The sequence below is a fragment of the Malurus melanocephalus genome, unplaced genomic scaffold (assembly GCF_030028575.1).
Source record: "Malurus melanocephalus ecotype Western Australia unplaced genomic scaffold, MMel_1.1 scaffold_12, whole genome shotgun sequence".
In the NCBI taxonomy this organism is placed as follows: Eukaryota; Metazoa; Chordata; class Aves; order Passeriformes; family Maluridae; genus Malurus; species Malurus melanocephalus.
Window position 1 is genome coordinate 1,447,767 of NW_026623244.1, and position 26,463 is coordinate 1,474,229.

The 26,463-nt window shown below is 42.8% G+C and overlaps 1 protein-coding gene across 2 annotated transcripts; it reads right to left on the minus strand.

Moving 5' to 3' along the window:
- Positions 1–84: 84 nt before the first annotated feature.
- PDCD11 (programmed cell death 11) lies at positions 85–26,287 on the minus strand. Of its 2 annotated transcripts, none has more exons than XM_057379550.1 (36): positions 26,215–26,287; positions 25,263–25,371; positions 24,585–24,716; positions 24,240–24,407; positions 23,466–23,627; positions 22,738–22,861; positions 22,227–22,408; positions 21,589–21,696; positions 20,930–21,136; positions 20,501–20,625; positions 19,844–19,904; positions 19,018–19,164; positions 18,643–18,894; positions 17,658–17,801; positions 16,762–16,962; positions 16,060–16,230; positions 15,461–15,677; positions 14,697–14,837; positions 13,659–13,774; positions 12,967–13,487; positions 12,405–12,467; positions 11,843–11,951; positions 11,293–11,382; positions 10,865–10,967; positions 10,186–10,363; positions 9,483–9,539; positions 8,568–8,690; positions 8,150–8,272; positions 7,768–7,963; positions 7,248–7,370; positions 6,780–6,920; positions 5,487–5,731; positions 4,692–4,860; positions 4,266–4,419; positions 3,555–3,720; positions 85–2,876 (listed from the first exon to the last, which is right to left on the minus strand). In XM_057379550.1, exons 2-36 carry the CDS (start codon positions 25,362–25,364, stop codon positions 2,705–2,707), a joined length of 5,493 nt encoding a protein of 1,830 aa, XP_057235533.1. In that variant the 5' UTR covers positions 25,365–25,371; positions 26,215–26,287; the 3' UTR covers positions 85–2,704. The 2 variants fall into 2 exon arrangements, with proteins under 2 accessions (XP_057235533.1, XP_057235525.1); XM_057379542.1 differs by having other exon boundaries at positions 25,263–25,376.
- Positions 26,288–26,463: the final 176 nt, after the last annotated feature.

The following is a 26,463-nucleotide window of genomic DNA, read 5'->3' on the forward strand; positions in this document are numbered from 1 at the left end:
GGAACTTATATTTCTTTCTATTAAACATTCAGATTCTCTCCTATCCAAATCATCCTAGAATGTTTTAAAGTATTACCACATATTACAAGCTARCAACATGGCTTTTAAGTTATTCTTGTAGTGAGTAGCACAGATCTTGTATATCAGGATACACAATTGCAGCAAAGGAGAGAAAATTATTTAGAAAGCTTTTTACAAGTACAGTATCTTGCAAGAAAGAGCTGGAGGGTATTCCCTCACATAAAGAGGTTGGAAAACCGCTTAATGGGCGAGGCATCCCAGGATCCCTGTTCAGCCTCTCTACAGATTTGCTTTGCATTTGTGGGAAGGCTTGGCTCCCAGCCTCACCATCAACTAATCCACAGAAATAATCAGATGGAAGTTAAATGRAATTGCATTAACTTGAGATGAAAGGGAGCTCATTTGCATTTCTTCTCACTGGCCCTCCAGTGTGAACATGCATACACGCACGCCACCCCCACACAGCCAGCAGACACGAGGTATCTTGCTGAAACAAAGCAGATTTCCTTCATTACTTCCTTCATTTCCCTTGCCTTCCTCCTTGATAGTCCTATTCATTCCTTTGAAGCACCTCTACTCTGGTTCCTTTTCTTCCTCTTCCCTGCTTTGATGGAAAGGGGCAAGGCACGTAATGCTCAAAAGTGGATTTTCATCCTAAATATAAACCATGAGCACAAACCATCTTTTGCTCTGTTTACATGCCTTCTCTTCAACATTAAATCCATCCTCTTTCCACGTGCTGGGATGGGCTAGGGGCTTGTTCAGCTTGTCTGTTTTCCCTCCCTCTTTGCAGAGGCATGTTTGAGTAGACAGYGAACACTAAGGAGTGGAGCAAGACACCGCACTCAGAAATTTTGTCTGCAATCACAGGGATTTGGTTTTTCTCCTCTCCTCTGGCACCCTGAGTATGGTCCCCACTGAGACAGCCCTAGGCTTCTGCCCCTCCTGGCACATCAGCACCTTCAGGAATATCCCTGCTGTTCCTATCACTCAGTGTCCCCAGTGACAATGGTGGGGTGAGGAACATTAACCCGCATGCCTTTACACACAAGCACAAGCAGCCAGGTTAGATTTCTCACTGAAATGCCAAGAGGGAAATCGAGTCACCCATCTTACTGGCAAGCTGGATCACACAAGCTGCAAGCTCACACTCCCTGCCTTTCCTCCAAAGACAACCACCCCATCACAGAGCAGCCCACAGGGCACAGCTCCAAGCAGCAAGATGGGTTCAAACCAGGTTCCTCCAGTACAGAGAATTACACACAGGTCTTTCACTTTTCCTGCTTACACAGAGACTCTAATAGCCCCAGTAGAGAAGAAGAAACAATACCTCAAAGGGATCTTGGTTTCTATTGCAACGCTTATTTACATGTTCTATTATGCAACTAATTAAACCAAAAGAAAGAGCCAYCATCATTGAAGCTGTGTTCTTTCAAAAAAGCAGCCATTGCTACTGGATGTTGCAATCAGCCTCCTCCATTATAAGACCATTAAACAAAATCCAAGTACAGCACCCTGCTCTCCCTGGGGGCAAGAAGTGAAATTATGTGTTTTTCAATCCCAACGGATTTGGGAATAAAATAAATGCTGAATCATCCAGCTTTGCCAACATTGGGCATTCACAGAGGCAGAATAGCTGGATCCTGCAGAGCTCTGGTTTTGGTTTGTAGAGTACTACAATGAGTAAGACTCTTCAAGTTTAGTATTTCAAAGCTGGGCATCCACTCATTAGTGTCCACACTGAATAATCATGCCTTTTTGGCAGACCCTGATTTTCCCCCTGYCTTGAGTTCTCTGTAAAACATGTGGCTGATCATACTCACAATCTCAGTGGAAAGTTACAAGAAAATAGAATTGTTAAGAATATGAACCATAAGACACCGACATCAGTGACAGATTAAAGTACCCAAGATACTCGGCTTTTTCCAAGCAGAAGATTGGATTGGGATGACTTATTTTCAGCACAGAAAAAGCGTTTTTTTTTGCTTTGGTGATTTCTCTAAAGAGGCAAGGACTACTAAAAAATCACAATTTTTTCTGTGATCAATCTCTTGCAACTTGTAACAAGAGATGGTTGACCAGAGAGGTTGTCAAGTGTCCATTCTTGGGAAATCAAAACCAAACTGGGAGTGGACCTGAGCAACCTAGTCTTTAACTGATCCCTGCTTTGAGCAGGAGCTTGAACCAGATGRTTATCAAGAGGTTCCTTCCACTTTCAACTATGCCACAATCTGGTGTTGCACTGCAAATTTCTATGAGCACAAAGGCACCTGAGATAAATCTTTTGAAGTGTTAATTCATCCAAAAGGCAAGAATCTTCTCTGCCATCTTAACAGTGAGAGAAATCAATTTATAAGACATTGCTGTACTTAAAAGCAGTGTGTCATAACTGTACCATTTCCCCAGGAAAGTAAAACAGGTATGGCTGATGCTTCTTTTGATTATAAAACAGTCTGTATTTAAAAACATGTAATCAACAGACTGGGGTTATTTGTAACATCTGGACAAAGCTGCAAACATTTATCAAATCTTTTCATTTGATTGTGTGTTCTTTCCAGGCCGGTTTGATCACAGACACTCTCCAGAAACTCACTGTCCCTGGGCAGTCCCAGCAGAACTCCACATCTCTCAGTTCCCACACTGCATGGAAAGCCAAGTCTCTCTGCTTTTACTTGCACCACACTTAGGTGTCAGCAAGGGAACTCTTGGTCTCCACATAYTCAAGTGCTGCTCTTTTAACAGCCAGGACGCTTTCTTCTGTACCAAATTTCTTCTCATAATCCAGGTAGCGTTTGAAGAAGAATTTCATCTTCTTTGGTGCCAAGCTTAGGTGTATGACCCTCTCAAAGATGTCCCTGCAAGAAACCAAAGAGATTCAGATCATTGCATTAGTGACAGCACTTAATACAAGCCCTGTACCCTATGTTTTAACAAAGAGTAGAAAGTCAGGGCAAACATTCAATGGAAACTGCTGCAAAGTGCCAGTGCTTGAAGAAAGAGATTGCTGACAACTAGCCAAAATCTCAAAGTAGAAGCTTTCTACTTGCTTGCAAAACTGTAAGGCTGCTGATCAACYTAAACAAAGATCCAGACAATGGACCATGCATTCATTAAGTGGATGTGGAAAATKATTTCCTTTGTCAACTGTCAATAACGAAGATGGAAAAAAAATGTTTCTCCGTTTTTATGTTACAAGATATAAAAGACTGATTATTAAAGATTGATCTCACCCTTCAGATACAATCTGCAAAAAGGCAATCCCTGCAGAAAAACAGAACCTCAGTACAAGCCCTCTATTTTCTGTCATGCAGGCCACTACTCACAAATCAGTTCCCCTCTGGCCTGTGGAACTCTTTGGGGGTCTGCTCAGTCCCAGCAAGGATAAGCATTTCCACACACCCCAGTTTTGTGAAAAGGAAAAAGAAAAAATCCCTTTTGCTCTGCTCTGGGAAGCTCTATACAACTTCACACTGAGGTTACCTCTGCTCTTTTCAGCTTTGCTCTGCCCCTTCCCAACCTGCTGCACAACTCACCGCACTTCCTTCTGGCTGCCATGCTTGATCATGATGTCCATGTAGATGGACCAAACATCTGTCCGTTTGGGATAGCTGCTGAGAATGCTCTCAAAGAGTGCCCTGGCATGTTCTGTGTCCCCAGAGTGGAACTCCAGCTGTGCAAACCTTGAAATGACATCTACATCTGGAACAAGTAATGACATGTTAGGCTATCACAGCAACTCTCTTCCATGTGAACTAATATGAGTGAGAATGACACAGAACAAAGGTAGGCACAGACAGCACCAGGTCCACCCAGAGACAAAAAGGCTCCACTGTAAAGAGGTTCTGGACCAAGGTGGGATCAAAGTGATGGGAGATAAGGGTCACAGATCACTTCCCATTTCAGCTCTCAGTGGGAAAGAGAGGGTTTTTTTTTATGTTCATAACATATCATGCAGCACCCATGGGCAGCCCCACAACCTGGGCTTAGACCAAGTGAACTTTTCTAGAGGGCTTTAAAACTCAAAGCTGCCTGTGCTTCAGGTGCTCTGCTTTTGTGCATCACAGCAGATTCTGTTACTGGTGGATTCAGCAGTGATGCCCAGATTGGAAGATCCCCTCCCCTGAGAGTCAGATGGCTGCACTTTCCACTTACTACAAATGCTGTCACAGGCAGAGATACCAGAGAGCAGCCCATCTTATGTCAACATTAAGGTCCACATTAAGGCTGGGGCAGAGARAGCTTACGTTCTTTGGTGGGCAGAGCCTTGAGAGCACGCTCCAGAAGCCTGTGTGTAGCCTCAGCCTGGCCTTGCTTTAGGAGGAAAGAGGCRTATTTCAGCCACATGGATTTCTCCTGACGAAAACGCTTCAGCATTGTCTGGTACAAYTCTTCTGCTTGCTGGAAGGGCAGAGCTGTGTTAGATCAATCAGATTCATAAYAAAGCCTTGTAGCTTTGAAACTCTTATTTTTAGGCTGGGTATCTCTAAATACTTATGACACAAAAGCAGACATCAATGCATCCTTGCCTACTTTCAATCATCACCATTAATTCCAGTTAAGAACAGGACAGGCCCAACATCTGACAGCTCTCAGCTCACACAGCTAGCATTTGCAGTTTACTGGCAGGACTGAATGGAATACATGCCAGGGACCTGCTTGCACTGTCTCACCTTGTACTTCTCCGAACTGGCATAGATGTCACACAGATGCTGGAAGACTTTCAGAGGTTCATTGTATTGAACAGCTCTCTCAAAGACCTTCATCAGAGTCTCCTCAGTACCATACATGTTCTCCAAGTTCAGCARAGCTACCCAGACATTCAGCTTCTCCTGTTCCTCCCTTAAAACAATGTGAACAAGAATATTTAGCCTTTTGCCAGTCTTCACCAGGTTTTTGCAAATGACCCTACAAGACTCACTGACTTGCAGCAGGCCTCCAGAACAAAAAGACGACATACTGCTCCCTGCAACACCACTTTTGGCATAGAGCACAGCAGTTGATTCCCACTACAGTTTTTTATCACTGTTGTTTGTAATTATAAACCAGAAGGATGAGTCAAGAAAGCACATAATTTAAGGTACAGCCCTATGGCAAAAGCAATAAGAGTTTCACAGTTTGTTAAAGTTTTAATTTAAGGACAACATCACTGATGGCATTATGCTCTTCCAAATGCTTCTGATTGCCCAGAAGAATGTCTGTGCCCTCAGTGACACCTTCAGGAGTTCCTGCACTCGTGAGCTGCAGGAGGTCTGCTGTCAGACACCAGTGATGACCCAAGCCAGACCTTCAAAGGGCCAGCTGACAGCTGATACCATTTAATCCTTCTGAGCTCACTGAAACACACTCTGTTACTCCACACAATTTACACACACTGGCACTACCACTGTACTTTCACCACAGCTATCCCATGATTTATTCTCTGGGGCAAAGAAAAGCAGAGCCCMATTACAGAGCCTCATTATTACCTGAAACTGATTGTTTTAAGTGCTCTCTCTGCCACAGCTCTGGCCTTTTCAATCTCTGTAGCCTGGAGGTGGAAAGCCATGTACTGCAGCCAGAGGATGGAGCTGTTGGGACTGCCCAGCACCAGGCGGTCAAAGTCATCTGCTGACTGSGGCTGCCGATTCGGGTCCATTAAAGCTGCCTCCAATTTGCAAAGCTCCTTCTCCTTCTTCTGCTTCTCCAGCTCCTTCTCCTTTTTTGTTTGTTTCTTTAGTTGAAAGAACAAAACAGGAGGAATCAGGAAGGGCAGGCACTTCATGGGGTAACAGGCAGGTCCAGCTAAAGAACTGCCAGACCTCAGTATGTCCAAGGCTAAGCAGTTTCCACAAGAAGAGATGAGGCCAATTGTTTAAGACAGGATGAAAATGATACACACCACCCCATCTCACACAGTTCACACCTCAAAGAAGACCAGCAATACATTTAATCCTTTTTTTTCTAATGAAATATGTTGAGGGACCAAATACTTTGGTCTGGCACCCCAAATGCAGGATCCACACTTCACCCTTCCATCTCATTCTTCCACCTTTACCCTCCAGGCCAATATTCACCACCACCCTCCTTTACTCTGTAAAAATCCAACACAATTTCTCTCYGTGTACAACTGGGGCATGTTGCTGGATCACTAGGGTGACTCAGRTCTAAATTTRTAAGYRACARTGCCATAGTTCTCTGCCTTKTTACCTTGGACAWTAAAGTATCARCYATGCATGGCCTTTACAGAATTGAGWTTTGAGGGACAGGGGAAATCCTGTAGAGCAAACATGAAAGGAGTTAATGAACTTGTTTCTGATTTTGCTGAATTTCTCTCACTGGAAAACCCTTCTAAAGTTATAGCATAAAAGAAGATTGATACTTGGTGTTTTTCTAAATAAGAGGACTGTAATTTGAAAAGTTTTTAATCTCCAGGTTTTTCTGTAAGTTTATAAAACTCGGGAGAGTAAAAATCAAGAGCTAACATTAAATACAAAAATTTCATGTTCATGAAAACATTTGTTTGACTCTAAAGAGTGTCAACATGAGAAACCCTATTTTTCATGCAGTCATGCTAAAATGGGGCCTTTTCTCCTCTGCTTCAGAGATATCTGGTACTAAAGTCAGTGTTCACAATAGCTGAACAAGTTCTGTGTCAGCTGTCAAAGACATTCCCTCRGGTTAAAAGGCTTTGCTACAGGGCAGACAGACATGCAAATACAAAAACATSACGTTAGAGCCAGTGTGGTGTCTCCAGTGTAGACAACACAATTACACAGTACCTTGGACTGCATGTCCTCCTCCTCCTCGCTCTCTGAGCTCTCTTCCTTCTGATTCAGCACAGGTATATCCATTGCACTGTCTTCATCCCAGGTGAAGCCCATGGAAACTTGCAGCCTGGGAGCTTCACCAGGCTTCTTTACCTTTTTGGAGGAAGACAGAAAATACCCTGGGTTTTAAGTTCTTAAACTGAGATCAGACAACTGCTCTTTGCTTGTGGCAAGTGTCTGGACAGTACTATTGACTTCTTGTACTTGCAAACAGCCCAGCAGCAAAAAACATTAACTTGGTGACCAGCTTTGCTGTAACTTAAGTTCAATCCACCTCAAGCCATTTTCAGATGACAAAAACACCAGCTTGTGTCACTCCTATCTGCAGCAGTAATACTTACCATCTTTCAAGTCAAACTCACACACCTAAATAGGGCTAGAAAGACATTTCAGGCTCAGGTTCTCCTCCAAATTTCTCACCTTAGATTTCTTTTTAGCTGCCTCTTCTTCCTGATCATCCTCATCTTCCTCACGGTAGTACACCTCGATTCCACTGTCATTTTCATCTGCTGGGGAGATCTTCCTCTTCTTTGGCTTTGCCACCTGCAACAAGCAGGAAATGAGTGGATGGTGGAGGGCAAACTGTGATGATCTTAAAAGCAATTCTGATCACAAAGTAAAGAGCCTRGCAGCAGAGAGAGGGCAGTGTCCTGGCACAGCATCCCCCACTACTCCCTCCCGTAACAGAGACAGCAGAGAATAAACCCACACTCTCCTACAAAGACCAGACAGAGAGGCAACACAACTGGGCTGCTACCTATTAGCTCCCACCCAAAAGAATAGCTTTTGATCTTTGTAACCTCCAATGCAATTTAATTTTTTTCCTAGTCTGTTTAATTCCTGAGAGTTATCCTTCTGGGATGAGATGGACTCTTCCTAGTCCCTTCAGTATGTGAACCAATGAAGTCCTTTAGCACATCCTGTGCAATCACACCCATACCTGACCACTTTCAGAGTTTCCTCTTCTTCTTTTTGTCTTCAGCTTAGGCTCTTCTGTTTTTTCCTCATCAYCTGCCTCTCTTTTCACTTCCTCTGCTCCATATTGTGGTAGGCCTAGGGATTCAGGCAAGACACTTGGCATCCCRGTGTCCTCAGGCAGGAGAGAGAGCTCAATATGTTTTTCTTTTCTATTTACACTGTGGTGCATTGCCAGGCGTAGCAGGGCAGAAGAATAAGAAAAAGAAATCAAACATTTACAATGACAGCAAGGATCTGAACTTCTTTCAAACCTTCCTGTCTTTTATCCTCCCTCTTTCCATTCTCCTCCTCCTTCCTCTCCTTTCTACTAATGCACAGACCCTTTTAAAGAATATTGGACCTACCTAAGCACTTTGGCAGTGAGCAGTTTTCCCTCAGGTAGGTAYTTTTCATATAAGGAGTGTTTCTGTACAAAGTAAGGGGAAACATTCTGGAACAGGATTCGGCCCAGGAGAGAAGAGGACAAGCTGAGAAGAGGAAGAAAATCAAAAATTAGTATTCTAAGATGGGGGAAAGAAAAATRAAGTGCAGTGACTTCATTTGTGGCACCACCAGTTCTATAAAGTKTCACACTAACTTTGCCTACTTCAGTTTCATAGACTCAAGACAGTATCCACAACATCTTGATTCCCAGGAGGAAATTAATTTTACAACCTCACATTATGCCAGAGACCATCCCCAAACAAGATTCCACRTTCCTTCATTCAAAAGAAGTTCTCCAAGACACATCACTTGCCAGAGTAATTTTCTCAGGCTACTCACCCAAAGAATACACCTGATGCAGTGATTGATTTGACATAGCCTCTCACTAACTGGCCTTTTTTAACATCCTTAATACTTGTTATTTCAATATCTTCAACCTTGCTGTTTTTCTTTGGATTTAGCCTAAAAGAAATGAGAGGTTAGAAGTAAAAGCACTCATTTGAATAATCCATATTTTGCTCTGGATACCAGAAAATTGATCAGCATTAATAACAGCTAGTACTCTCTGGAAAACATATTGGATCAGAGATACCCTTCAGTTTATTCAAATGCACTAATGGACTACCAGCCTCTCTGCCAAGCTCTGCATAGCATTAGGGAATACACATGCTGCTGCAAACAGCCAAACACATCAGCCTGGCTTTCTCTGACACTATGGAAATGAGGAGAGTAAAATGCTGTTTGAAATTTTGCACAGCATTTCCTTGGTGTTTTCCCCACTGATTTGCAAGACATTTAATTCCACATGGTTTCTGCAATTTTGTTCCATAAGGAAGACAAAGCAGRAGGCTCAGTTTTAAGAGACAATTAGGGATAAGTCTGTTATTTAATCAAAACTGTTAAAATGCAGCTGAACATTGAAWTWYMAMSWSWWWSWSKTKSWAWTTCAATGGTAGAACTTCCCCTTTCRTCCCAAATGAAAAAAGAAAGATGAGGCAGGCCTAGAAACTATGACAGACAGAAATTAAATCTTAACTGACTTGAGCAATTTTATGTTAAGTGTCAGACCCTTTAGTGATTGCTGATGGGGAAAAAAAATCTTTCATAAAATAAGAACAAGTATCACCCCTTACAAAAAAAAAAAGTTCTTTGTTCTTTTAACACTTCTCACCGGACTGCCCAAATGAACAACTGTATTTCATTATCATTTTTTTCACTAGTAAGAGACCAACAGACTAGAGGGGTCACACATACCTGGATTCCCGGAGAGATAACTGGATTTTGCCATTCTCATTGGAGARGATGTAACATCTGCATGGCAGAGGATGGGGAGAAAACAGAAAGCTTTTTTACATGCTAAAAAAAGGCAYAGGTAGAAAATAGGTATTTTAACCACCAGAAAAAAACAAACAAAGCACCCTGTTCCTTGGAGCACTCGCTGTCTAACCCAAATCAGCATGACACAATAGTTGATAAAACTAGATAAAGGACTTTTGAAACATGTTTACTTGATTTACCMATTCTCTACAGCCAGTACTAAAGAGTAAAAGATTGTTATAGCTGAATCAMTTGGCCTTGCTGCAGTCTCCAACTTTCCCAATGACTATGTGAAGCAGGGAATGCTTGTGCATTACAAATGTAAACACAATTCAATTGCCAAACAGGCCACAGAAACCACTGCAGAGATGGGATACCGGGCTACCCTTAGTCCCATCAGCACCTTAGCTAACAAAGTAGCTAGTCTCAGAAGTCCTTGAAGGCAGCTGATAAGGGGCTTTTTCACAAATAGAAAATATAAGACTTTTACCCAAACATATACAAGGGAAGTCAGAATCAATATTTAGCCATAGACTGACCTTACAGTCTGGCACTACCTCATGGCAGGGACAAGACTGTCACCGAAGGAAGATATTTCTAAGGCTTGCAGCTTGAGRGAACAAGGAAGACAATTACTGACCTGACAATCTTGTCAACTTTGAAGTTCCCCAAAGGATCCTCTGTGTAAGTATCATTCAGGTGAAAGATGCTGACTTTGCCAGTCTTCCCACCTGGCAGTGCAATGGTCAAACCAATGTGTGGAGTCACTTTTGTTACCATGCCTACTGTGATGGTGTCCTGCTCCAGTGACTGAATTCCTGGAAAAGRTGAAGGAGGGACAGGGCTTCATAATACTTGAAAATAGGAAGCAATAGAGGTAGTAAGTTAGTGCAGCTGATTTTRGTTGCCTAGTTACGTATCAAACCCACAAACTTTTGGTAAGGTGCAGTCTRGGCAATCTCTGTTCACAGCAATGTTTGCCTTGGTAGCCCAGACAAGGTCCCTTAGTTGCACAATTCCAATATCCAGTATAACAGAGAAATGTTGAAAAATGTGTGAGATTAGAAGGGAATATATTCACAAGGGCTCAGAGAAGGGCTTCAGTCTGAGACACTAAGAAAGCAATTCTTCATTCTAGAGGTCTGACTTCTCTTAAATGCTGCTACATCTATGTCAGGGTCCCAGGGGTTAGTTCTGCTCTACAGGGAGGTACAGCTTGGCTCTGGAATGTAACAGCTTCATCTGAGGGGTCAATGCAGGCCCAACTCTTGTGTAAAGCATCACATTGGTGGGGTCATGCTGTTAAGGCTCCACAATACCTGTAAGTGACAAGCAGAGGTTTGTTTCACTGGCATCTGTTCCAGTCACGGTAGCTGATATTGCCTGGCCATTTTTAAAGTTCTTTTCCGGATGTTTTAAGACCTGAAAGAAAAGASACATTTCCACTTATTTCCAGAAATGCAGCTTTGCACAACTGTGACTATAGTGTTTCCCCTATGAACCTTTACACATTCTACACACAACCTTTGATGTGCAATTGACTGATAGCTCAGCAGTGCTTCAATGGCTCTACTATCCTGAGCYAAACTAGCTACAGGCACAGTACTTGCTTGTCAGCAAGGAGCACAGCAATGGGTTATGAGTTCACATGGGTGTCAGAAGTGTCTGTAGTCATTACTTGTGGCCATGTGCATGGAAAAGAAAAAAAAAAAATGGCTGGTGTAGTTCACCAGTGACAGCGTCTTACCTTGGTGTTCAGAGACAGCAGCAGGTGAGGAACTCTTCCTCGAATGTCAGGGGCAACATCCACCTCCAGCCAATGTTTGAGCATGTTATACTAAAAAGACAACAAATAATGASAGAAGAGAGCACGACACCTTAGGGTAAATTACTCTTTTTTTTCCTGGCAGAAATTTTTAAGCCTTGGCTTTTGCACCAAGAAAAAAAGGTGATTTGGATTCCATTCTTACACGTGTAACATTGGTGTGGCTCACAGGCAAGTGCACACAGGGGACCAGCAGCGTGTGTACTTTGTGTTGGTGGCATAATCAAAGGCCATTTTGCCTGCTGGCAACAAACAGGCATGTCAAAGAGGACAAGTCCACTTGCCTGCATCAAATACAGAAAACTTGTTTCCTTCCCCTACTTTCCCTGTAGCACACTGCACTTGCCATGGGCCACTCTCACAGTTAATGKAGACCACAGCAGTGTCAGTGTTCAGGCCTGAGCAAGGCCCCTGAGGTCACACCCACTTGTTGCCTCCCCCAGCACACTTCCTAAGAAGAYTCTGACCTCACCTTCCTTACAAAACAGGTGACTGTCTGTCCAACACTGTAGAGTTCAAGTTTCTTGAGGGAACTGTCTTCTTTAAGGTTCAACATCGCTGTGAATTCCCCTTCTTTTTCGCTGTTTGCAAAAGAAAGAGSACATCAGTAAAACAGCTTTGGTCCTATTGATGAAGATGGAAGTYAGAAACCCAGGGGAATATGGTGAGCTAGTACTACTGCAACAATGTCTTTCACCCGGCCCCAGCTGCATTTTTCTGCAAAGAATTAATTCCTTCCTGGATCATAAGAGGGAATCCTTCTGACATGAATAGACATGACAGAGTCCAGATTGGCAGAACTTGAAGCCAAAAGGACATTCAAAGCAAATCATGTGCTAGGAGAACACTGTTTAACACAGCTACAGGACCCAAGTTTGTGTGAAAGAAAGAGTAAGAGGCCTTGCCTTACTGCATASATGTGGAGGTCCTTGCTCATGGCTAGCTCCTTGACAAATGGGATGTACAGGAGACAGGACACCCAAGGATACGAGGTCTGTAAAGCATGTGCAGACAGCACAGAGGCCAACACTTACCTTGGTCGAATGCTGAGCTCTGGAATAGATTGTGTGAAGTGTGGATGGGTGATGGGCAGGTACCTAAAGAAGAGAAAAACGATCCAAGTTTCTCATGATATCCCCAGGCCCCCGTCATCCATACTTAATCCCTCTGCACTGGCACAAAAAAAGCTCCAGGTGCAAGCCCTCTAAAACTGTCAGAGCCTTCCAGTTCCAGTTCTTCTTATTGCTGTTTCAGTGGCAATTTGGGTAACCAAAATACCCCAGCCAACTTAGTCCCTGGGGCCAAATCTTGCTTGTATTTAAGGCTTTCACTGGATCTTAAGAGTTTAGACAGCTTTTTTTCTTGCAGTCTATACTCAAGATAAATACAATGACACAAGTAGAAAGCTAATTCACTGAAAGCTGGATTTGGGATAGAATATAGCAGCAGATTTTATCAGGCCTCAACTACTCCAGCAAAGGCAGCTGTGACAGCATCTGTTGACAGAGGGAACAACCTGGATGACCAGAATTGRAACACAAACTGTTTCACCCTTTGCATTCCCCCAGAAGCAATACCATGCACATGTTTTCCAACCTGTGAGTATTCACATCTCTGCCTCCAATGACTCGAGCAGTCACTTTCTGTCCAGCTTTCAGAGTAGAAGTTGGAAAAGAGCCTATGGGCACTTCATCCAGAATCCGGGATGCATGGATTGAACCCATCAGTTTGTCATCAATAGCAACAGTGACATGGGTTGGTTTGACGGATTTCACGGTACCAGTRACAACATCCCCTGGGGAAAGCGAGTGTTTCACAGCAGGAAGCATYTCTTCTAATACTGTCTCTGATTCGTTCCGCACCCTTACAAAAGCATTCTTCTTKGCTGGGCCTTGGACTGCTAACAAGACTCCATGGTCATTCTCCTTCACTGTTTTTAAGGTCACAGRGATAGTCTGTCCCACCCTCAGTTTCTCCGAGTCGAAGCGGAAGGTGTCGTTGAAGTGGCAGGCGATGGGGACAGCTGCCAGCTGGCCTGTTTCTGGCAGAGCCAYGATGGCAAAGTGCTCTGTGATGTGCTGCACCATGGCAGAGTGCTGGGAGTTCTCTCGGAGCCGCTGGACAGAAATGGACAGACAGARTGACTTCTTATGCTGAGATTTTGATTCCCTCTACTCTGCCTCCCACAGTTCTGAAAGAGGAAACAGGCCTCCTCAAAATCTACTGATCACCCACAGTTTGCCAGAGAGGCAGGAACACACAAACCTAAAAACTGAACGCATACTCACTCGCTTGGGTCTTTGCTTAAACAGYTCCTCCCGAAGAGAAACATGCACCTCAGATGTGAGGGCATCCACATGAAGAACCACTGCCTTCCTTTTCACACCAGGAGCAATATTTTTGTCTACAAATGAGAATGAGATTATGTCCTGGTAACAGTGAAGCGACAYGAAAGGTTTAATTCCTGAAGGCCAATGACTGCTTAATTACTGTTGTACCTGAGGCAAGTCAGTACCAAACTGACTATGTAAGTCTCTTTAAGAAGAGATTTTTCCATCATTAATGGCAATGAGGAAAAACAAAAAGTAGTTTTTTATTCGGAAAAATGTCTGATGCTTTCATGGAAAGACTAAGTTGATTTTAGGAAGATACAATTCTTAAACAATGCAGATAAGACGGACTAAAAACAAAGTCAAGATAATACARGTTTTGAAAAAAGATTTTTGTAACACTTAAGCAAAACTATTATCAGTCTGTCTRTTGCTAAGGAAAAAAAAGAAGCTCTTCTGACACAGAAGTGCAGGGGTTATTACTCCTGCTGAAGTTTATCTTGTTTTCACTGGTTTATCCATTATTTCAGCMAATACAAGTTTGGTTTTGCACAATATGACACCTTTCTTAATTTTTGAATTGGAAAACACTGATAATGCAACGCTGTTTTAAAGTCACTAATTCTTTAGGAAAAACTGACAGCAATTTCAGATATTCGTTGGAGTATGCTCTCTCTAAAGGAAGAAGAAAAAAAACAAGAAAGCTGCAGCTTGTAGTAATACTTTTTTATACACAGTATGGTTCAACTAACGATCTCTGAGCACAAACTAGATGCCCAAAATTACAGTATTAACAAGGGTACGGGAAGGTTTGGATTATATTTTTTGAATCACACAAATGGGCCAGCAAGACACTGGGAAACTAAACTACTCTTCAAGGCCATCCTTACTCTGATCAGACTTCTCCCTTTAAGTTCCTCATCAGCAGAATCCATTTTGGGAGAGGTTTCAAAGTACAAGACTGAAAACCAACACAAGCAAAGGAAAGACCCTCACCTCCCAAATGGTAGCGGGTGGCAGTTACAGTCAGGCCTGTGACAGAGTTGCCACTGAACAATGCTGAGCCATCCTCCCTCACATCCTGCACAATCAGATGCAGCCTCTTCCCAGGCACCAACTCACAAATGTTGGGCTCTCCTAAATAAAGGGGAGAAAAAGCAGGAAGTCAGTTTTAGTTATGTTGCTTCYTTGCAAAAGAAAGACAAGTCTTTGCATTTACTCAGTGGTATACAAAGCATTCACCTGCCTTCATAAGAAAAAACAAGCCTAGACTCCTGAATCTGTAGAAATACAAAGGAAATTCTAAGAGTTAATCAAGGTAGAAATACTTTTGTGACATTAAGTACCKAATAATTTTGGACAGAATATTTTCCAATGTTATAGGAACACTGGCATCCAGCATTGCAGATAGAAATAAGTGAAAGCAAAATAACATTAAAAACACAAAGCAGACCCATCACTYCACAATTACAGGAAACAAAACATTTAAAAGTACCCAATATAAGAAAAAAAGACAAAGTCAGAATTTGATAAAAGCACTAGAAAATCAGCATGTGAGAAAAATCTGCTGGAGAACTTGTAATACATGTAGGCAAATCTATTTGAACAAACTCCTCCTCATATCAATACTATGTTTGAGTTATCACAAGTAATTGACCCCAAATCAATGCAAGAGGCTTAGCAGACTTTCTYTCATTCTTCTCTAGAGCCCCTTTTTTTTTTAACTTAATACCCTTTAGAAGAACATGTAAATCTTTTACCTCTTCTCAACAAGTTCCTGATTTCTTTCAGTTCCTTGAAATACTGATTCAGGACAGCAAAGCTCTCTGCAGCAGAATCTCCTGAGCTGCACTCAGACACCTTCAGATTGAGGAGCACACGCTGCTTCTCCTCATCAATGCTCATAACCTTTGCAATCACAGTCTGTCCCACCACAAAATGGTCCTTGGTGTCTGTCACAAACTTGTCACTCATGCTCTGYGCAAAGGAAACAGAGGGCAAAGGTTACTGAGGACACCTGGTACCGATCAACCACCCACAGATATGTTCATAAGGGTTTGAGTTAAGACTTCRTGAAAATGCATAAAGAGAAATTAACAAAGACTAGGAAAAACCCATCAATTAAAATGAATTACTGAGGTCACATAAATTCTTGTTGAAGCCACTTGAATAAAGTCCTTCATTTCGTCCTGGAAGCGATTTAAAAGGCAAACCTAAACCCTTTTATCCTGCAGCACGAGGCTGTGCAAATGCAGGGCCTGCAGACCAATTGCTCCCTCCTTGTTATTGTACCCTTGCTAAAACCATGTTTCAAGTGATCACACACTTGCTGCTTATGGAAGTGGAGGTGTTTGCTTACCACTTTGGGTGCCAGTCCTGTCACACCAAAAGGGAACTCCACAAACACTCCAAAGGGCATCACATTCCTCACATAACCAGTCAACAGCATGCCAGGCTGGATTTCAGAGAAGCTTCTCACAACTTGCTCCTCATGTACAGCAGAAATCACTGCAGACTTTCTGCTCAAGATCTGAAYAACCAGTTAAGAATGGGAAAAGGTGAATGAAAAGAGCACAATGCCAAGCAAATCTCTCAGTGCTGCTATTCATTGGCTWAAGYACTTGCTGMGAGWKWRWRKRWRKKMKKWMTKWMTKTCTTGATCTTTCAAGACMAAARTTTAGCAASTGACATCTCAAACTGCTCAGATTTAAAGATGCTTGCTTCACAGTTCAAGAAATAKCAACTTCCTAACATTTCAATTCAGAATTTTCATATAAAAATTGCAAAACTTTTCYTAAGGTTGCGACATTATTAACAGCCCAGAAGCTTGGGGAAAAAGTCAACTCACAACCAAAGCCTGGATTTGAAGGGATTCTAACAGCAGCTCAGYCCAACTTCTAGCATCAGTTATAATGACTCTTTGAACTATCACTAGCTTGACAAGCACTTCCACTTCAACACACTAACTACAGTATCTTCTATTCTTTGCAGATACTCTGGATTCCTGAGAGATACCTCCTTCCCCACACTTTGTTTGCCTGGTTGAAGTAGCAAAGGATACAATGTGCTCTCCCTTGTCACTTAGATACAWAACTCGGGGCAGGACATCTCCCTCTTGCAGACAGTGCCACAGGAGCTTGGAGGTAGCAACGAAGTCAGACAGGTGMAGCGTAGGGATCCAGGCTACCACATTGTCTTCATCTTCTAAGATAGAAACTTCTAATCCATTATCTTTCTTCTTCAAGATTTTCACATCAACTACCTGGAAAGAGAACAAGTACAGTGATATAAAACTTCAAGTGTTTTTGAAGTAATTTCTTTTGAGCACAGGGTACCAAATAATGTGCTGCAGTGGATCTGATGCTGCCTCCCAGTTATACATGAAAATCTCTCAGATCAACAGGGCTAAAAAGCATGCCAACACTGAGGGTAAAATAAAAAATAATTCTCAGCTCCTAAAGAAATAAAGAGGTAGAAACATTCTCTTGGTTGTGACTTTTCATTTGAAGGTGAAGGAAATAATTTAATCAAAATAAGAWCTGTCCTGTTCCTGCAGTAGCAATATCTGCAGGGAGTTGGAAATTGTTTATTGCAAAAACAGGGAAACMTTTCAAAACATTTCTCTAAAGTTTTCTTTTTCTGGGCAGCAAAAGCAGCTGCTTTTGGAGCAAGAAAATCAGCAGCATCCAGAAAAGAAAAAAAAGGACTCCACCCAGGAGTGGGARGATTAATTGGAACCTCCAGAAGGACTCTCCTGGAACTCCTTTATCCTGACCTCTGAAAACAGAGATACCATTTTTGATCCAGGAGGCCAATGATACAGTAACAAATGCACATTTAATGCTAGMTCCTGATCACCATCAGCTTYCTTGAAGCAAAGTTTTTCAAGGTGATACCAAATCATAGGGAAAATGAGCAAGGAAAGGCAAAAAAGGAACTAATCATTGAATTCAATACCTCTCCTATTTGATACTTCAGTTCCTGTTTCTCCTTTGGAGTACACTTCCGTTTGTCCRCAGGGCCAGGCTTGCTTGATAATCTGAAGGACAACAAGAGTCTTTCCTGCTGAGGTTCACATTTTAAGACCATTACTTTAAGAACCTGCAGCAAAAAAAAGCATAAAACRAAAGTTAAATTCAGCTGACCCTCTTCCTCAGTTTGCTACCACCTACAAAACAAGACAGGGAAATACATACACAGTAAACTTTTCTCTCACACCTGAGAACAGCAAACCAGCGACTAGAACTTAACAAGTTCAACCACAGACAAATGTCTTTCTGATCCCACAGATGGAAAACAGAAGTACATAATTATTAAATGATCTTCTAGAAGTATGCAGCAGGTCTGTAGCAGAGTTGRGAATAAAATCCAATCTCCCAATCTGCAGCCAGAAATCTCAACTAGAAAATTACCTTTCTCCTCAGCCAGTCAACAAATAACAGGATTAAAGAAAAAGAAAAGCACCAGAAAAAATAATGAAGAGGGCTGAGATGCCTAGAAGCTTGTCCACAACAAAGATCAGAATTTGGTGAATAACACGGTTTCTAGAGTGCCAGTAATTTGAAACCAACTGGATAACCAGAATAACCTTGAAGCAGARAACATCATCCTTTTGATTCTATGAAGAGTTTTAACCTCCTTAGAAGAAACTGCAGCCTAGAACCCCAGACTTCTACTGAAATCTAAGTCACATACAATGTTGCCTCCTGCAGAACAGAGGGAACCTAGAAACACAGCCAAGTCTGTGACATACCCAAAGAGCTGCCCCTTTTACAGCCTACCCTGTTCATTACATGGAGTAAAAATAATTAATACAGTGAAAGGACATAAACATCCCTTGGTGTAGCTGGTTCCTCAGAGGAAAACCCATGTTGAAGCCAACTCAAGTGCACATTTCTCTTTTGCATTCAAACACACGGCACAACAGATGTAAATTAATTACCTGGCCTTCATAGAAGACTTTCTCTGGACAAGATATGGGCTCTGAGCTCAGCTCATTCTTGGGTACCAGACCTTTGACATCATTGTAGAACTTAACGATGCAGCCAAACTCCCTTGCACACACTACAAAGCCGTGTGTGATCAGGCCTGGTTTTGCATCTTCATAATTTGAAAGGACTGGAAGCTTTGACTGGACAAGACTTTTCTTGAGAGTAAGGATCAGCTTCTTTCCTTCAGGATTGCACTCTAGTACCTACAAGAATGGAGTATAAAAAGGYTCAAAAAGCTTGTCTGCCCTTGTCTGATCAATCCAGCTGCTAAATACTCRGAACAGAAGAGTGCAAAGCAGCTGAAGATCCTGTCTGGCAGCTCTCACCCGACACTTCACTTCATCTCCTATGCTGTACTTCTTCTCAGGCTGCTTCAGGATCACATCAGAGAGATGAAGGGATGGCACGAGTCCTCTAATCCCATCAGCCACTTTCACCTGCATCCCAATGGGTTTTAGAGAAATCACTTTACCCTAGAATGAGAAATAGGGGACAGAATTGGTAAATTCAGCATGAAAAATAGACTGTGCACAAGTAAGAGTAAGTAAGTAAGTAAGAGCCAAGAGACTACAACACCTATTATCACCAAATCTAATCAAATGCAAAAAAAAAAACCTTTAGACCAACCTACACTCCACCCAACCAATCCAACCCTTTAAACTTCTATATACTTCAGAAGGTTGTTGTACTTTTAAGCATAGACTACTTCTGCAAAATCCCTAYTGACTCCAGCAATCCACAATTGCTTCCAGAGACATATCCAATATACCCATGACTCAGACATAATAAAATTATAACTGAGTAACTTTCTGCCCATCAGCTCAATGTGATGGTTCATATGAACTTTTACTTAAACTGCAAGGCAAGTTTTAGTTTCTTCTACTCAGGTCTTTCTAAAAATGTATTCATGGCCACAAATAAATGACTGACAATAGATAAAATTTGATTGCCTTGGCTACATCATGAATAAAAACACAAGCAAAATGGGAGGAGTATTGCATTCCATTGATCAAGTCCTGCAAGACAAGGTTTTTCTCTTTCTCATCTCACTAGGCTGAATYAGAAGTTGAACACACATATTAGGCAGAAGGAATGCACATTGTCTAGACCACTGCTTAAAATATAACATGCCTGAGTCCTTCAGGAACTCACCTGTACCACGTCACCTGTGTGGATATCCTGGTGTTGCAGAAACCGTGCTTCAATAACCTGACTAGGGAAGAGACACAAAGAGAAGCCACATCAGCCAGTTTGAAGGAAATCCAGGATAAGAGGAGACAGACCCCTCTTTGGTTTGTCCCAAATATCCATTTTTCCACACATTCCTGAGTGTTCTACAGCTCCAGAGCTGTGTTTTACTACAACTGACCTATCTCCCAAAACAGCTCTTGGGACATGAATTTCACAGAGGTTCACAAGGCTCCATTCCAGGTGACAATCACACAATTATGGCCCCATGAAAGGAGAACCCACCTACTGCTTTGCTTAAAGACAAAATTGGAAGTACTAAGAGGGAGCTTATAACACAAATAAGCTGGAAGATCAAGGCTCGATTTCCTGCTGAGCCATGGTCTTTGACACAATTGTGGCAGAAYTAATTTAGCCTCTGTCCCTCAGCTCACCAACAATGTTGATGGTGTCCCAATTGCACAGAGTATGGGGAATACATGCAAGATGCCCAGACAACCAAATAGATACAAGTCAAAAACTCCAAATGGCAAGTTACAAAAAAGCAGTGTAGTATTTTCTACTCTCAAACACACCCTTCTAATTCTTCAACCAGTTCTGTGAACAGTCTGTCATACTCACTGCTTCAGAGATACAACACACATCTCATCCATCAGGCTGTAGTCAATGATCCGACATTTATGTTTGCAACCTTCTTTAAATGCCGCAGGTTTGAAGGATTTTCTGGTTTTTGAAAGATGTTTTAACTAGAAAAAAAAGGAGTTATAATTAGTGTTTGGAAAGTGAAAGCACTGGTATGGGCCTTAGGGTTAAAGTGGCAGCATCTCAAAAATCTGGTTTTTTGCAGGTTTCACCAGGTCTTCCACAACCCTCCCACATTTCAATTCAAACAAGGGGATGTATCATTTGACAAACACCTCCCACACTGTCTTAATTTCATAGTAYTGTCTCACAAAGAGGATAAAGGTAAAAAACCAAAACCCTCCTAGACCCCTTTCACAGAAGGCTAAGAGAGATATGGAAGACTTGCCCCACGAGCCTCGTACTTACACGTGCAAATGCAAGAGTGCCATCATCAAGCTCGAAGACAGCTCCAAACTGCTTATAAAAGGCTTTGACCGTGGCCTCCTCCAGCACTGCCCCCATGCGCTGTTCGGGGAGCTGCCGTGGGGCTCCCCCGGGGTGCAGGAAGGACGGGAGCAGCGTGAGCCGCACCGCCCTCGACGTGGGGTGTACAGACAGCACACAGGCCTTCACCTGGGAACACAGTGTGCTCATTAAACCAAAGAGGAGAACGGCATTCACTCATGCTTGTAGACATTCTGCTTGGCASCTGAACTCTGTACACATATAGGCATTTTTCCAGTATTGCTGCTAAGATGACACTCCGGTTCTAACAGCTTAGCCAAGGAGGGATTTTTGCTTTTGGCTGCTGTTTACAGACTAGTCTGGTATCAATGCAGGGAGGGAAACATGACCACACAAGTCATGTTTCTATCCCTTGCAAATCTCTCAGGCTTCCCACACAAGTCTTCCAGGAATGGCTTTGCTCATCACAACTTTAAAGCAGTCACAATAGTAATTCAAGTAAAGGGTGTGAAAGAGAGCTATCAGCAGCAGAATTTCAGAGATAATTCCACAGAAATGTTGGAGAAGACAAGACATGTTGCAAGCAACATAACAACTCAGGCATGTTCCACCCTCCTTACCACTTGATCTGGAGAATAATTCATGGATTTCTCTGGGTCCACGTGCATGAAATCCACAACGCCAGTGAAGTAAGACAGAAATGACAGTTTCATCCCAAGTGGGGCCACCTAGGAAGGGAAAGGAAAAGATGCCAAAAAAACTTCTTTGTAGTAAGTTTTCATGCAGCACAGAAAGCAACTCTCACAATTTTAAAAATGGCACTGTCAGTGTTAATCAACATGCACATCACAACAGAAAGAAAAACTACTAACAATTCTGCTTTGCACATTGTCCTGAAAAAACAGTCCTTTAGTTTTTTGATAATGCTGTGTATACTCTGAAGACTACTTCTATACTGTTGAACACTTTACCTAAGAAAAGGCCAGAAAGCTCAAAATGAATCCTATTGATTCAAACTTCATCACCAACTTCAGGCTGAAGCTTTTGTACTCAGGGGATCGCAGCCAGAACAGAGATCAGGCTGCAGGTGAATGTGGTGGAGGCAGTGTCTAGCAGATAATGTTTGCTATGCTATGTAATTGAGACCAAGTAGAAATTTTCCAGGGCATAAACTCCCATCTCTGCTTCACCTGTTTCCTGCTTTCAATAAGGTTCAAAAGAAACCAGCCCAACAAAAGAAACCCAAGCCAGAGCTTACCTTCTGCACTCGAGCTTTCACAACCAGSCCTGGCAATAAATTAGAGAGTGTCCAGTTCTGTCGCTCTGTGGCAGTGGATGCAGCCACCTCTGATCGATCGATGGACACGCAGACTGCCCTGCCCTCATTCTTCACTTCCACAATGAGGCAGTTCAGGCTCTGGCCTATTCTCAAGTCAGGCCCTACAAAGACAAGTCACAGCATAAAACTTCTACCAGGAACAKTGAGGATTCCATCCCACTCTTTCCAAAGCTTTTACAGTTCCCTCTCAATCTAAGTGAAGTTTACTGCCAGCAGGGCTTGGAATAGTAACACAGTCTGTCAGATCACAGGCTGAAACAAAGGCTTGTTGCAGACCAGCCACAAAACTGCTGTTGGCAACAACCTGCAAAGACTCCACCTTGACCCAATCCTACCAAGGTGCACCAACACCACAGATATAATGAACTTTAATCCCTGTTATTCTGCACCTCCATTTTAACCCAGCAGATCCTTCTGCACTACTTCTTACCTTTCTTAACTGCTTTGATGTAATTCTTGGCTTTCTGATGAGGCAGGAAAGCATGAGTCCCTACCACACCAATATCTATGAGGTAGCCATGGTCTTCCAGACTAGACACAGAGCCAGAGAGCAGCTGTTGGGGGGGAAGCACTGCAACTCAGTAAYGTAATGAAACAGCTGGGTCTTCAAAGAAAGAACATGTGGTAACAGATTCCCCACCCAACTATGCTCTTATTATGTATGGACAGAGAACTGAGCTTTTCAGAGCAGTAGCAATAATGTTACATTCTTTCTTACTACACAGCTCACCTAGCAGTGAGGTCTTAACTCTACCCTTACCCAACTATGCACATATGGAGCACACAAACCAGTAGGAAAATAATTGTGATGCTCAAATATAGCAGGTTCATACAATCATACAGCTGAAAACACAAAACATAAACAACCAAGCACCTCTGCAAGGCATGCTATGTATTACTCTCTGTAAAAATTAATGAAGAAACCTACTCAGAAAGAAATCATTAAATAACTCGGCCATATTGAAACAGAATAAGGTGAATTAATTTCATGAATGACAACSTGGAGACAAGAACTAAACCCACCCTCTCCTCACAGGTCTTGTCTACGGTGGRAGCAGCTCCACATTCTGCTCTGATGCCATGTAAGGACAAACTGAAATGTTCCTCCATGCACCATGCAAAAGCCCAGGAAGGCTGTGACAGACCCAGAGAACGTACCATGCCTGCTGCTAGTGCTGTAGAGCTCAGGCCCTTATTGACCTTCTTGGGGTCAATTGATAACTTGACACTGCGATGTCCATYGTCACTCTTCTCAATGCTGGTCACAATGCACCTGACCAGTGTCCCCGGAGAATAAAGGTCTGGGAGCGAACTCAACTCCTGCCCAGCAACATGATCAAGAGGGAAACATACAATGTTTACAATATTCAATAACAGAACAAGGCTAGAATTTGTTACTGAAGCAGCTTTTGGAAACAAAATCCTATAGCAAAGTCCTGTTTCTCTGTCAACACTACAGTAACAAGCAGGAAATGCCACAAACRCCAGAATCTCAATAGAGAGGCAGGGATGACACTATGTCATCTCTGCAAGACTGAGAGGCTTTCCTTAAAAACAAACAGTGTGGGCTGGAGTCAGGAGACTGAAGCTGAGGAAACATCTACAGAGCCAGCAGTGACCCTAACCTCACCTCCCTCTTCAGCAGGGAGTAACACCACAGCAAAGGGGTAGTGCTAATTCCACATTTCACCCCACCYGGGGAAAACTTAGGGGCCACTGACACCAAAGAGACAGGGCAATAGATTATTTCATCCTCTTTTTTCCCTAGCAATCATCCGCTATCAGGAAATTGCAAAGTTTGCTTGGAAAATCCAATTTCAGACYAGGGTCAGTCTACGTCAGGCTCCTGAGCAAGACCTCAGGTTGGTTCTGAGGTCCTAACAGTACTCTCTGGCTCCAATCACAAATCATAGCCCCAGTCCCAGGTCTCACCTCCAGGAGCTCTCCTTGGGCCACCTGCTTGGACAGCAGTTTGCTGTAGGCATCGCTGATCTGCGTGACCGGCACAAATCCAGAGAGCCCGTTAGGCAAACTGATGGTGAGCTCGTAGTCACTGACCTCTTTTATACAGCCAAGGAGAAGCATCCCCTCACTGAGTGCCTGGGAAAGAGAGAAAAATAGCATACTATGGATATCTTGGCAAGCCAGTGATAATAGGGTGGTAAGCATCAAGTTTTGTACTGGATCACTGATATATTTTAAAGGTTTAGGGAGGAAGAACAWGCCATTTTTTACTGGTAAAGACAGGCACACAAAATCAAACATTTATGCACCAACCTCAATTGTGAGTGGTCCAATGTTCACAACATTGTCTTTAGCAGCAGCTGTTTTGTCTGCCTTGAATTTTTTTGGCTTCCCTTGATCTTTCTGGCTCCTTTTTCTTTTCTGGGATTTTTCTTCATGTTGAACCTAAAGCAGATTACAAGCACAGGTTAAAAAACAAAATTGGACAGAGACAAATTTTGCAAACTCTGCTGCCACAAAAAAAACCACTGATTTGGAGAGAAAAAGAGAACCATCTTGCTAACTGCTGTATTGTCTGCATGCAAGTCTTCCAAAATATCTCCCTTGGGCTGAGACTGATCATTAGTAAAACTGAACCCCCAGAATGAAAAAGAGTAGTGCAAGAGATCTGCACCACACTCTACTAACAGAAAGACTAATCTTAGCCTGTATCCAGTAACACCAGGCCCACCATGAAGCACCCTGGGATAATATGCTTGTGGAAAATTTAAAATCTACAGCCTGATCAATAATTTTGACTGAATTTTCTCACTMATCACATTCACCATGCAACAGACAGCAGGGATCTTTCAGAGATCAGGAGGAAGGTGGATTTATTTCTGGGAGTCCCTGCTGTAGTTTACTGTAGAAGTAACAGGTAGGGAGGGCTGCAGTCAAATTCTGACTGCAGAGAGCTCTGAGAAGGTAATCAAGAGCATGCAAACAACATACATCGAACAAATTGTCCCGCTCTAGCTTTGGCTTGGGTGTTTTTCCCTCTGCAGGTTTCTTCTGGATGCCCCCTCGAGGAAAGTTTTCTTCCATGGATGCCATACTTGTACTGCTCTGGGACAAATGACAAAGTGGAGATGAATCATGCAGTTATTGTGCTTGTTCCTCACAAACACTGAGGTGAAAAAGAGTCACCCCCAAAGTAAGAAAGACTTTGGAAGGCTGCTCTAGTTAGTCAGTAACAAAACAGAGACTCACAACCAAATGGATTTCACATTTGACTACAATGAAGTGTTGCAATGGCTCATCTAAATATGCACTTTTTAGTACTGCACCATTCCACTTAAGTATTGCAGTATTAATTTTTAAGGCACTGCAATGCACAACATATATATTCATAAAACTGCATTAACTGTAAGTTTCCTAAACTTCTGTTATATTCAGTGGCTGAAATTACCAGCTTCAGTCATCAAAGAGAAAGCTACGAGCAAAGCACACATAAGCTTGGCCAACATTTTTACTTTTTGAATGCTACTTATGAAGATTAATACAACTTGCTACCTCTTTGTCTAAGCCGTAAATATATGTATATAAAAACAGTAATCAACACCTTGCTTATTAGGCCACAATTCACTTATTGCTACTAATAATGAATAATAATAAATAGAAGYAGTTGCTAGTATATTATTGCTTATTGTGCTTACACTATTACTTACACCATTGCTYAATATTAGCCAACAGTATTTCTACAAAAAATAGCGCCCAAACCCTATGTTGTCAAACTTAAAGCAACCCTGTTAGACATATAAAATTCCTTTAAATAGAAAGCACATGATAAAGCGAAAGCCCATCAAGGCACGCTTCACCTCAAGGCTCGCTAAGCAATACAGACAGCTCCCACGGCCGGCAGCCGGGCCGGGCTCTGCTGGAGCGGGCAGGGCTGGCATCTTACCTGCCCGAAGCGCCTCTCAGGGGATCGGGAGCGTTCCCGGGATCGTGAGGCGCACGCGGCGCGCCGCCCGGAAGTGACGCGCAGGGCAAAGGGCGGCCGGACGTGGCGATGTTAAATACCGGGGAGGGGGCGGGGCCACGCCGCGTGCCAGGGGTGGCAGCCAATCGGCGCGGGGAGGGGGCGGGGCCACGCCGCGTGCCGGGGGTGGCAGCCAATCGGCGCGGGGAGGGGGCGGGGCCACGTCACGCG